This window comes from Muscardinus avellanarius, assembly GCF_963383645.1.
Source record: "Muscardinus avellanarius genome assembly, chromosome: 14".
In the NCBI taxonomy this organism is placed as follows: domain Eukaryota; kingdom Metazoa; phylum Chordata; class Mammalia; order Rodentia; family Gliridae; genus Muscardinus; species Muscardinus avellanarius.
In genome coordinates this window covers 81,726,725-81,740,152 of record NC_137800.1, presented here as the reverse complement: position 1 = coordinate 81,740,152, position 13,428 = coordinate 81,726,725, and the positions used below count along the sequence as shown (strand labels likewise).

Sequence of the window (13,428 nt, the reverse complement as noted above, 5' to 3'; positions counted from 1 at the left end):
ACCGTCCTTCCATTGTGGTGAAAGTGCAATGATGCGGAAGAGCACAAACAGAGAGAGCTTCTGCCCTTTAAGGACACAGCAAAAAGAGAAAGTGAGTCCTCAACAGACACGGAATCTCCTGGCACCTAGATCTTGGACTTTCCTATTTCCTGAACTGTAAGCAATAAATTTCTGACATTTATTAGCCACTAGGCCTATCTTATTTTTTTTTGTTATAACAACTTGAATGAACTAAGACATGCATATAAGTATAAACAACCCTGTTCACAAATCAGCTATTTCAGTTTTCAAGACTCTCCACATTGTATTCATTTTTAGCCAATAATAAAATATTGGACTAATAAGAACTTTTAAAGCCTAGTTTTACAACTGGATAACTGAATTGTCTAAAATCCAAAATACTACCATTTAAGCTAGCTTTTTATATTTATTTATTTATTTATTTATTTATTTGTGATACTGAGGGTTGGAACCCAGGGGCTTTCCTACCTCTGGCTATACTCCCAGACCAATTTTATAATTTATTTGGAAACAGGGTCTCCACAAAAAATAAGGAAATGTTCTTGATTTTAATTTCTCCCCCTCCCCTTTTTATTTTTGGTGGTACTGGGGGGTGGAACCCAGGGGCTTTCTACCTCCGGGCTATACCCCTAGCCCCATTTCATAATTTATTTGGAAACAGGGTCTCACTAAGTTGCTGAGAGCATCACTAAGTAGCCGAGGCTGGTTTCGAATTTACATGATCTTCCTGTCTCAGCCTCCCAAGCGCGGGGATTACAAGTGTGCGCCGCCACGCCCGGCTAAACCAGCGTTTTTTTGATGCTTGATTTGTCTCCAGGATTCTTTATCCTGGTTCTCGGAGGATCTCTGATACCACTTCCAGTCTGCAAATCTGTTATTCTTTTTGTGTGTGTTTATGTGGTACTGGGTATTGAACCCAGGGGGAATGCAACCTCTGAGCTACACCTTTTTATTTTTTGTTTTGAAAAAAATCTGGCTGGGTTGCTGCTATTTCTTTCCTGAGGTTGTCCTCGAACCTGAAATCTATCTGTCTTAGCCTCCCAATACTGAGATTACAGATGTGTCATTGTGCCTGACTTGATATGCTTTTCATATAATATTAAGATATTGTCCTCATTCATTCTCTCCCTAGTGTACACTAGTTTCCTAGATCCTGTAAGTCCTGTGATAGACAACAGATTAAATGAAGGTCAGATACAGGAATCTAGCTATCTTTATTAAGCTAGGTATTAGATTTGCAAAAACTGAATTTCACACTTCTCAGTAAAATATTTTACTTTTCATAAGACATGTCATTTAGATTAGTCAATAGTTGGTTTATTGTTGTTGTTTCAGCATAAATTAATAAATACATTTTTGTGGCACCAGGAATCGAACCCAGGGGTGTCCTGTCTCCAAGCTAGATCCCCACATGCCCTTTTAATTTAATTTAATGTTTTATTTATTTATTTATTATTTATTTGCGGTACTGGGGATGGAACTATGGGGCATTCTACCTCCCAGCTATACCTCCAGCTCTATTTTTTATTCTTTATTTTGAAACAAGGCCTCACTGAGTTGCAAAGAACCTAAGTAGGGGAGGCTGTCCTTGAACCATGATCCTCCTGTCTCAGTTTACCAAATGCTGGGATTACAAGCCTGCACCACCACACCCAGCTTATTTTTTTCTTTTGAAACAGTCTTGCTAGGTTGCTGAGGCTGTCCTTAAACCTGCAATCCTCCTATTTCAGCTTCGCAAGTACTGGGGTTAAAAACATGCACCACCATTATCCGGGCGTGGTGGCGCACGCTTGTAATCCCCGTGCTTGGGAGGCAGAGACGGGAGGATCACGCAGGTTCGAAGCCAGCCGTGCTTTGAGACTCTGTTTCCAAATAAAAATGTAAAAATAGGTCTGGGAGTGTAGCCCAGAGGTAGAAGGGCTTCCAGGAACCCCAGTACCACCAAAAAATAAAATAAAATAAAAAACATGCACCACCATGCCCAGCTAATAAATAGCTTTTTTATGCTTCTCAACTTCAATCTCAAATGCATAAATAACAGATACTAATTTAAGTAAACAAAAGATCTTTGGAATCCTCATTTTTTTCCCCCAGTACTGAGGATTGAACCCAGGGGCATTCTACCCCCAAGGTATACCGCCAAACCTATTTTTTAAATTTTCTTTTTATTTTGAAACAGGGTCTCACTAAGTTGCAGAGGCCCTCAGTAAGTAGCTGAGGCTGGTCACAAACTTGCAATTCTTCTGTGTCAGCCTCCTAAGTACTGGGATTACAAGTGAGCCACCACACACAGCTCCCTCAATAATTTTATTTTTCTTTGCAGTACTGGGGATGGAACCTGGGACATTCTATCTCCAAGCTATACCCCTAGTCCTATTTTTAATCTTTTCTTTTCTTTCTTTTTGCGTTACTGGGGATGGAATTCAGGGGCATTCTACCTTTGGGCGACACCCTCAGCCCTAATTTTTATTCTTTATTTTGGAACAGGATCTCACTGGGTTGCAAAGGGCCTCACTAAGTAGTAGCTGAGGCTGTCTGCAAACTGAGATCATCCTGTCTCAGCCTCCCAAATGCTGGGATTAGAAGCGTGCGCCACCACACCCAGTTTATTCTTTATTTTAAAACAGGATCTCACTGAGTTGCAAAGGACCTCACTCAGTATCTAAAGTTGTCTGCAAACCTGTTTTCCTCTTGTCTCAGCCTCCCAAATGCTGGGATTACAGGCGTAAGTCCCACGCCCAATTCCATCAATAATTTTTAAGTATCTGCAGGCATCCTGAAGCCAGAGCTGAGACTTTGGTTCTCAATGGTTCTTTCTTTCTTTCTTTCTTTCTTTCTTTCTTTCTTTCTTTCTTTCTTTCTTTCTTTCTTTCTTTCTCTCTTTTTTTTTTTTGTGGTACTAGGGGTGGAACTTAGAGGCTTTCTACCTCCAGGCTATACTCCCAGACCTTTTTCTATTTTATTTGGAAACAGGGTCTCACTAAGTTGCTGAGAGCCTCACTAAGTAGCTGAGGCTGGCTTTGAACCTGTACGATCCTCCTGTCTCAGCCTCCCAAGCACAGGGATTACAAGCGTGCGCCACCATGCCCAGCTTTCTCATTGGTTCTGAGTCCTGCAGTTAACTTGGTCCAGCCTCATCTGCCCAGCCTGGATCCTGACCCTCCCACCTCTACTGCACTCAACCACTGGGTAGTGGCTCCTTGATTCTCTTGATTCCTTCCTTAATTCTGACCTCTGTTTGGGGTTCTTCTCTCAGGAGCTCTGTGGTTCCTGCCTTCTTCTTCCTGGTGTATCCAATTGCCCTGGCCCAAATCCACAGTGTCCAGTGTGTGTGCCCCGACCTTGTTTTGACAGATCTCCTGCCTTTGCCCTCTCACACATTTCTCTTGGCTGCCCCAGCACCTATTCCCTTAGACTGGGCACTGCCCTACACTTGCAAACAAATGAGCAACTTAACCCAGCCCAGTAAACTCAAGAACAGGATGGGATCTAACTAGGTGTAAAGGAAGCAGCTAAGATGTCCTTAGCAACCAGAAGGAGGAGGGGTCTGTATCCCACCAAGGGATGCTGTGCAGCATCCTTGCCTTCCCTACATGGCTCTGAGATCAAGGAACTGGTCCAGTGCCTGGTGGGGGGTCCCGGCTCTGTGCAGGATCAGGCCACCCTCAGGTACTGTGAGGCCCCGTGCCCCTGTGAGTGCAGGGCAGATATATAGGGGGCAGTCATCTGAACCCAGCCTGAAGAAGGGTTTCAGAGGCCCAGTAAAGGCCACTCGTGGACACGTGTAGATGTGTGACCTGTCTCTCATGTTGTAGAAGGAGACATCACCAGCTTCGTAGTCCAGGAAGATGGCCACTCGGCGAAGGCGCTCTCTCACAGGAAGGATCTTTTCAGGGGAGGCCAGGGCACGATACTGGTTTCCAAACAGCTCTAGAGTCCAGAAGCCATTCTGAGGAGTCAGCAAGGCCTCGCCTTTTCTCTCCACGCTGTCTCTGCAAATCCCCACAGCCCACACCATCACATGGTCCACCTCGACTTCCCAGAAGTGCCTCCCTGAGGAGAAGCCCTCCCGGCCCAGGACACACGGCCGACAGTCGAACCTCCCAGGGTGGTCAGGCACGCTCTGCCGGTGGAACCCTCGCCTCACACTTCTGCAGTCCTCTGCCAGGAAGAGCTCGGGATGAGCTGTGTCTGGGTCCAGGACTACATCAGCTGCAGAGAAGTCTCAGAGTTAGTCCCAGGGGCTGAGGATCCCTGGAGGTCTAAGACTTCTGGTCCCCAGAGCATCCTGGAGAGCTGATGGGTGGCATCCTTTTCCACAAAAACGCCCTTTGATCAAGGGCAGTTCATAGATTGAGCCTTACTGAAGCTGCATGTCTTAGGGGAAGAACACTGCCCTCGGTGGAGCTGGGGCTCCACAGAACCCAGTTTAGCAACTGAACAATAGGAATGGTTCCTATTTCTCATTACCATCCTCAGATCTGCCTGACCATTCACAATATATGACCTCTGGGATAGTTTAGTTAGAAACCATCCAATTTGGCTTGAACCAGCAAAGAGGCTTTATCTCCTACTCTCCCCAAACAAGAATCAGTTAATACTTAGGGATTCTCATTATACAGTCCTCAGTGATACAGGGTCTTTTTATTGGTCCCCTGTGTTCTTTAATCAGGTGACAGCTGATTGAAATGATGGACATGCGCACCCTCCATAGGATGAAGAAGGCAGGCAGATGTCCCCCAAAGCTAACCTGCTGCCTGAGAGAAAGTGCAGGGGAGAGATACTTTCATTTGCTTTTGCTTTAACAACACAGCTCTGAAGTGGACAGTAATTCATCTCTGGGAATAGAAAATGTTTCCAACTCCACTCTCTCCCATTTGTATTATTGTTGCTTATTCTGTCTACTTTTCTTATTATGCTGAAATGATGTCTGACTGTGACAAGCTATGATTGTGTCCCAGAGGTGATACAGTGCTCGTCCAGAAGGAGGCATTTCTGATACCTAATTGTGCACCATTGAGGAAGGGCAAGGAAGTTTATTGTGTTTTCCCCTGAAGGATTTCAACTGTGCAGAGTCTAACCATCTCCCAGGTTATAGCCAAAACAGCCTGCCTTCTTTCACGCTAATCCAGGATCTAAGTTAAGCAGGTATGCTTTGTATGGGAGACCTTTGGTAATCAGGCATTGTTATTCGTGTGTGTGTGTGTGTGTGTGTGTGTGTGGTACTGGGGTTAGAATCCAAGGGCTTTCTACCTCTGGACTATACTTCCAGACCTGTTTTATATTTAATTTGAAAACAGGGTCTCACTAAGTTTCTGAGAGCCTCACTAAGTAGTTGAGCTGGCTTTGAACCTGTGCAATCCTCCTGTTTCAGCCTCCCAAGTACTGGGATTACAAGCATGCACCACTATCCCCAGCTAGGCATTGTTATTTATTTTTTATTTTTAATATTTGTGAGTCTGGGAATGGAACCCAGGAGCATTTGACCTCCGAGCTACACCCCTGCCCTGTTTTTTTAATCTTTATTTTGAAACAGGGTCTCACTAAGTTGCGGAGGGCCTCACTATGTAGTTAGGTTGTCCTCGAACCGCGATCCTCAGGTCTCAGCCTCCTGAATGCTGGGATTACAACCATGCATCACCACCCCCGGTTTAGGCATTGTTATTTTTAAAAAGGAAGGAGTGTGTGAGTATAGTGGTGTATGCCTGTAATCCCAGTATTTGGGAGGGTGAGACAGGAGGATCACAGGTTCAAGGATAGTCTCAGCAACTTAGTGAGACTTTCAGTAACCTAAGGAGACCCTGTTTCAAGACAAAAAAAAAAAAAAAAAAATTAAAAAGGGCTGGGGGTGAAGCTCAGAGGTAGAATACTCCTGGGTTTAATCCCTAGTACCATCGTTAAAAAAAAAAAAAATCCAGGCATGGCACACTCTTGTAATCCCAGTACTTGGGAGGCTGAGACAGGAGAACAGCAGGTTCTCAGCCAGCCTCAGCTACTCAGTGAGGTCCTCTACAATGTAGTGAGACCCTGTTTCAAAATAAGGAATTAAAAATAGGCCTAGGGGTATAGGTTGGAGGTGGAATGAGCCTGGGTACAATCCCCAGTACTGGGGGGGGGGGGGAGACTGTGGGAGGTAAACTATAGGGACCATTAAAAACTGGGAGGATTTTCTGACAGAAAGGCAAAGGGCCAGCACTGAGTCGCCTGCTGGTAAACCGCCCTGCAGTCCACCCCAAGGCCGTGGGCCTTGTTCACCACTAGAGTCCTGTTGGCTGGCTCTAGGAGAAAGCTGAGGGTCTAAAGGAGCCAGGGGCACTCACCAGCATGTAAGAGGGTTCTTCTCCATCCTGCAAGCAACAGAGAGGCGAAGGCCATGAGACAACAGCTAACCAAGCAGAACACAAACTGTGCAAGGAGTAGGTCAGGAAAGATGAAACTTACGCAGTTCTTCTTGAAGTTGCTCTGAAAAAGAAACAGATATGAAATAATGTTCTGAGTAGAGTTTGGATATATATGAAGGACTGACTCTTTCTGTCAGCCTTCCTCCCATGCTAATTTCTGGGAACCCTCAGAAATTAGAAACCAGATGGCAGGGTAGTAGCAGCATTATTTCTGCCAGGTAACAGGTGCAATGGTGCTGGGATGGAGGAAAGAATGCTCTGAGAGGTTAATTACTGGAATGTAGGCATTCCAAGCCCCCGCCACTGGCCATTGGAATGGTTTCCTTTCTTTCCATTCTTTCTTTTCTTTTCCTTTTATTTACTCTGTGTGTGTGTGTGTGTGTGTGTGTGTGTGTGTGTGTGTGTGATGCTGGGGATTGAATCCAGGGGCATTCTACCTCCAAGCTACACTCCCAGCCCAATTTTTTATTCTTTATTTGCAACAGGGTCTCAACAAAGTTTCTGAGGCTGGTCACGAACCTGCGATCCTCCTGTCTCAGCCTCTCAAGTCCTAGGATGACAAGTGTGTGCCACCACGCCCAAGTTCTTTTACTTTTTATTTGACATCTTTTTCTTTTCCTACACATTCTTCCCCAGTTTCCTTACGTGCAATTTCTTTCTCTTCGTGGTCAGTCTCTTTTTCCACGGATGGAATCTCCTTTTCCCTGTGACGTTTCCTGATGAGACAGATGCTCCCAGACATGAGGAGGACCAGAATAGGCAGGACCACAACCAGGGACACCATCATCCAGGGAGACACGCTGGACACGAGGGGTTCTGAAAAGGGAGAAGCCCGGTTACAGAGAAAAAGGACGGGAGTGGGGGTGGCACATCTGAAGAGCTTGCGCAGGCCCCTCTTGGCTGGGTCTTATTCTGCAGAAACCCCAGGAGGAAAGACACTGGCTGGCTACACAATGGCTGGGACCCAGGAAGCAGGAAACAGAAACTCCCAGAGCTACATGAGTGCGGGGAGCTCCGGGAGTTAAGTGGCCATGATGCTGCCCTGACAGCCTCTCAGGCAGGCAGTCTGTCCTCAACAGAGGAGCTAGACAGCATGTTGATTTTTTGCTAAGACCCTCAAATGCTTCTTGTTTCGTTCAGAATAAAGCTGAAGTGTGCCTGTGGCCCGTGTAGTATTCAGTTAATGATTGCTCTTACTGTGTAAAATTTGCTGCAGCACAGAGACCTTAGAGAAAAATGGATCACGTTTTCTTTTGGAGGAGAAGCTCCAAACTCATGTATTCTCCAACTCCTTGACTTTCCCGTGTGACAGAGGAAGAGGACGTAGCCCAGCTCTTCCCAGCCAGGACCCTTCCACCCATATTCCTGTCCTCTATCACTACTCCACGCCTCAGTCTGTCTGCAGAGAATCTTATTTTCACACAATGAGTGTGCACAGAGCAGAGGCTAACCTGGAATGAAAATCACAGTTTCCACCTCCTGGCCGAGCCGAGTGTTGTTGATGGAGCAGGTCATGTTCCTCACGGAGCAGTCTCTGATGATCACGGCAGTGGTGACTGTGAAGAGGCCATCCTCATTGGCAGTGTAGGCCTCTTCCTCGGCAGGCAGAGCCTCACCGTAGGGGTCCCTCCATACTGCATGGGGCTCTGGGTACCACCCTCCAGATGTACACTCCAGTCGGATGCCTCCATCCTCATGGCCTTTCATTTCGATTAGGGGCTTAGAGCCCAGGCCTAGGGAGGAGGACCAGGGGTTGGCTAAAATGGCAATGGTACCTCAGCCACCATGATTTAGAAGATCAGCTCTTGGTGGTGGGAGCTACAGCACGGAGGAGAAGCAGGTGGGCACTACCCAGGGACACAGAACCCGCAAGTTCCATGCATTTCTACAGTTCTCTTTCTGTGTAAGAAAGAAGGAAGGACAAGAAGAATGGCCAGAGGAAGAAGGTAGGAGGAAAGGAAATATAAAGGGAAGAAAAAAGAACCTTGATCCTGGAGCACAAGGAGACCCATATGCCAAGCAAACTGAGATCCCAAAGAGCAAAAGACAGCATTACATGCACTCTCCCTGCTCTACCCACCTGCCCTTCCCAGTGCCACACTCAGTCTTTTCTGCTAGAAATGTTTGATTTAAGCTGGGCGTGGTGTTGCACGCTTGTAATCCCAGCATTCAGGAGGTTGAGACCGGAGGATGGCGGTTCGCGGACAGCGTCAGCTACTTAGCGAGGCCCTCTGCAACTTAGTGAGACCCGGTTTCAAAATAAAGAATAAGAAATAGGGCAGGGGGTGTAGCTTGGAAGTCGAATGCCCCTGGGTTCCATTCCCAGACCCGCCAAAAACAAAAACAAAAAAACAAATGCTTGATTTATTCTGACAGAAGCTTCAATTGTCTCATTTCTGAGGGGTACGTCTTGTCCAACCTGAAACCAGCAGGCCTAGGGCTTCACTTTCTGTTCCTTGGGCCACCTCCTCAGTGGCCCTGGCCTCCTGAAGTTCTAGACCAGCACAAGGACAGAAACCTGCCTCAGTCTTAAGAACTGTTTGGACCTCAAGACACTGTCCTCTTCTAGTTCAGGGCTTTATGTCATGGTTTCTTTTCCCTGCACAAACAGTGAGGGAGAGTCTGCAGCTGTCACTACCATAGGAGCTGCTTTGAGCAGAGTAGATAGAGTGATTTTACAAAGCCAACCTTTGTCCACTTTGGAGACATTTACCTCTCAGAGGCTCAGTTGGGTGACTGTGTACAGTGCCTCCCCTCGGTCACCTGTTAGAAAGATCTGAAGGCACCCAAGATGTTTAAAATAACAATATCATCTCCTCCATATATGCATCATCAGAAGGACATTCCAAAACATCCTGCATCCAGACTCTTCCTATTATATTCTCTTTTTCAAAGAGTCTTTGATTAAAGGTAATACTGATGTGAGGAAGGTGTGGATGACTGGTCCTGGCCGACTTCACATGCCCAGTGATCTTCCAAACTTCTGCTGAGTGGTTCCTTTGTTAAGCCTACCCAAAAACTTATGCCAAAGACAGGATATTAAATACTCATTTCAGTCTAGTACTTCCTGTTGAATTTTATTTTTGTGAAGAAAGAAAAAAAAAAGCAAAAAAGACCCACAAAACCCAACTAGCTATAGACCTGAAGACTTGAAGACTCACAGAAACCTTCAAGTAGAATAGGACTTAACTCAGCAGCTGGGCATGGTGACATGTTTGTAATCTCAGCATTCAGGAGGCTGAGACCAAAGGATTGCGGTTGCCAGACAGCCTCAGCTACTTAATGAGGCCCTTTGCAACTCAGTGAGACCCTGCTTCAAAAAAAAAGAAGAATAAGCCGGGCATGGTGGCACACTCTTGTAATCCCCATGCTTGGTTCGAAGCCAGCCTCAGCTGGTTTAAGAGACCCTGTGTCCAAATAAAATATAAAATAGGTCTGGGAGTGTAGCCTGGAGGTAGAAGGCCCCTGGGTTTCATCCCCAGTACTAAACACACACACAAATACAAACCCCAAAGCAAAAGACTCAGCAAATTAGAAAAAAGTCCAAATGAAATATTCCAGTGGGTTTAATAAGGATGAGGTAATAGACTAAAGGACAAAATCATTCAGCCAACCAACCCAATAAACAAAATCAAGAAGGAAAAACAAGAACAAGCTGAGTAATTTTAGTACTTGGGAGGCTAAGACAGAAAGATTGCAAGGTCAATGCCAGACTCAGTGCTTTCAGCAACTTACTGAGACCCTGTTTCAAAATAAAAAAGCTGGGCATGGTGGCACATGCTTGTAATCCCTGCGCTTGCAAGGCAGAGACAGGAGGATGGCGCAGGTTTGAAGCCAGCTCTCTGGCTTAAGAGATCCTGTTTCCAATTTAAAAATATATATAAGCCGGGCGTGGTGGCGTACGCTTGTAATCCCCGCGCTTGGGAGGCTGAGACAGGAGAATCGCACGAGTTCGAAGCTAGCCTCAGCTATTTAGTGAGGCTCTCAGCAACTTAGTGAGACCCTGTTTCCAAATAAAATATAAAAAAGGTCTGGGAGTATAGCCCGGAGGTAGAAAGCCTCTGGGTTCCACCCCCAGTACCACAAACACACACACACACACACACACACAAATATATATATATATATGTCTGGGAGTGTAGCCTGGATGTAGAAGGGTTCCATCCCCAGTACCACCAAAAAATAAAAATAAAAAAATAAAAAGGAATTGGGGTGTAGCTAAAAAATAGAATACCCCTGGGTTCAATTTCCAGTACCAAAAAATAAAATGAGAGAGAGAGAGAGAGAGAGAGAGAGAGAGGGAGAGAGAGAGAGAGAGAGAGAGAGAGAGAACTTGCAACCTAACTCAGAATAGATTTCTGGCACATAATCACCATAAATCAGCTGTGCAACTGTGAAGGAGCCTTCCTTCCAAGACATGCAGTGTTATTCAGAAACAAGGTTCCCTTATTAGTAAAAAATCCGAGTTCTCCTCTGCTTTCCATTGGAGGCTCCCTGGGAAAGTCATACTCTCCCCAAACCTCACTTCCACCCCCTTGAAGAATGAAATGCCATCATTAACTCATCTCTGTCTTAATGGCACGTCCAGTCTTCAAACATTTATTTTAGAGCATAATATCCTGACCCTAGGGAGTGAGTGGTCCCTTAAGCCATTATTAATATACTCCTAGAAATCCCAGTTCAGTCGCCATGGTTTATTCTGAAGTCTTGCCAAATTGCTCCTGGCAGAATCCTCCTTTAGTTTTTCTGGAGCTACCAGGTACAGTATATAATTTTGCCTCTGTACCTAATCATGCTTTAATGCAATCATCTATTTACATGTCAGTCACTCTTCCCATAATCAGCACCAGAAGAAGGAGGAAAGGCAAGATTATCAGCCAGGCATGGTGGTGCACACTTGTAATCCCAGCATTCCAGAGGCTGAGACCGGAGGATCGCAGTTCGCGGACAGCCTCAGCTACTTAGTGAAGTCCTCTGCAACTCAGTGAGACCTGGTTTCAAAATAAAGAATAAAAAAAATAGGGCAGGGGGTGCAGACCAGAGGTCGAATGCCCCTGGGTTCCATCCCCAGACCCGCTGAAAAAAAAAAAAATAAAGAAAAGAAAAGGCAAGGTTACTATTGATCAGTAAGTGAGATGTTTCTATGTTGTAGCTTTCTGGCCAGTTTTTTTATTCCAAGGGTCTTGTTGCGTTTATTGACAGTGGTTTCTGTCATTCTCCCAAGTGCTCATTTTGGGGCTAAAGCAGGTATAAGAGTTGTCTCTAATTCCCCTGCTCAAGGCCACAGTTGAGTTCTCTGTGATTCTCAACAAGTGACATCCACTTTATGGATGGCCACACCTTTATGTGGCCTCGGGTTAAGAGGAAGCCACTCTCCCTGTGCAAAGGGGTTTACAGTAAAAAGCCAGGTGCTCTTCAGAGGGTCTGAATTTAGGAGAGAAACTTTCCACAAAAGTCACACTGGGAAAAGGCCACAGAACAAAACAGAGCCACTCACCTGCCACCTCGACGCGTGCGATGGCCTCATCATAGGACCGGCCTTCCTGGAAGTAACAGCGGTAGGTACCGTCCTCGTGGGCAGTGACGTTGTGTATGATCACAGCCAGGCTCCCCTTGCTGATGTCCTTGCTCACGAAGGTGGTTCTCCCCTGGTACTCTTCCATCTGCTCCTCTGTTCTTTCTCGCCTGCCCTTATACACGAACACTGCAGGGGAGAACTGGGACCGGAACCACCGCACCTCCATATCCTCTGCATTTTTCTCAGGTGACAAGTGGCAGTGTAATGTGGTTTTTTCTCCTACCATGGCCAGGATTGGGTCAGCTGGCCCCATGACAGTAAACTGGGCTGTTCAACAAAGGGTGAGAATCAGACATGACTCTGGCCATCAAAGATCTACAGTGGGAAGGGATGTGCGTATCCCAGAGGATAGACAAATTCTTTCCAAAGTCACAGGAGTTCCTGGGCTGAGGATTCTGGGGACCTGGAGCATGCCTGAGAGCAGACCCTATTGAGGCTGCCTGTGTTTTGTGATGAAGACACTGAAAAGCTCACTCTAAGCCCATTTTGTAGACCCTGTGCTTCTAGGGACCTTTCCCTCTCTGCTCCTAATCTAGCACAGTGCCTGAGTGTAGCATAAACTCAAACTGTCCAATAGTGCACCCATGAGCTAGTCCTAATTAAAATGAGTTGTAAGTGTGAAACAGGCTTTTGAAGGTTTGGTGAAAACAGAGTAAATATGTCATTGGTAACATTTTGCATTTAAATATTAATGTGTGCTAGATGTGATGGCACATGCCTGTAATCCCAGTACTTAGGAGGCTGAGATAAGAAGATTGTGGGTTTGAGACCAGCCTCAGCCAACTTAGTGAGACCCTGTTTTGAAGTAAAAAATAAATAAAAATAGGACTTGGAATGTAGCTCAGAGGTAGAATGTCCCTGGGTTCAATCCCTAATACCACAATAAATAAATAAATACATAAATATTAATGCTTGATTATGTGGGGTTAAATTTACAATTATATGGCCACGCTGGTGTGAATTCAGTTAACACATTCAGAATGAAAGGACAGATCAACACTGCTGCAAGCCCTTCTTCCTCTCTGCAGACTGCAGCGTTGATGCTGCGCTCTAAAAAGCTGATAGAAGCAAAGCGCATAAAACCCTACCTGAGACCAGGGCAAACAGTCGGAGGAAGGGGAGGAAGAGGAGGGAGGCTGGCGGACAGCCGTGCCAAGAAGTCGCTGGCTCCATCAGTACCCAGGACACACCTAGGACAGGCTGGGGCTAGAAGCCTAAGGGCACAGAGGAGGAGAAATCAGCCAAGAAGACTTGGCACACATTCATCTAGGTCAAACTTTTTGTCACCATGAAGGTTTTGTGAGCACCCTGATTTCTGTCCTGGGCAGAGGCTCAGGTACTCCCTTGGTAGCCGGTCCGTCAAACATACCATGAAATAAAGAACAACACAACCACAGGCCGTTTTCTGCCCTCTTGGGCTCACTTCTC

The 13,428-nt window shown here is 46.0% G+C and overlaps 1 protein-coding gene across 1 annotated transcript; it reads right to left on the bottom strand.

Moving 5' to 3' along the window:
* Positions 1-3,610: 3,610 nt before the first annotated feature.
* LOC308273436 (butyrophilin subfamily 2 member A2-like) lies at positions 3,611-13,173 on the bottom strand (the record flags this gene model as incomplete). Its single annotated transcript, XM_080710549.1, has 7 exons — positions 3,611-4,233; positions 6,342-6,368; positions 6,463-6,483; positions 7,068-7,238; positions 7,874-8,155; positions 11,920-12,267; positions 13,089-13,173. 7 exons carry the CDS (start codon positions 13,171-13,173, stop codon positions 3,611-3,613), a joined length of 1,557 nt encoding a protein of 518 aa, XP_080566675.1.
* Between the last annotated feature and the right edge of the window lie 255 nt (positions 13,174-13,428).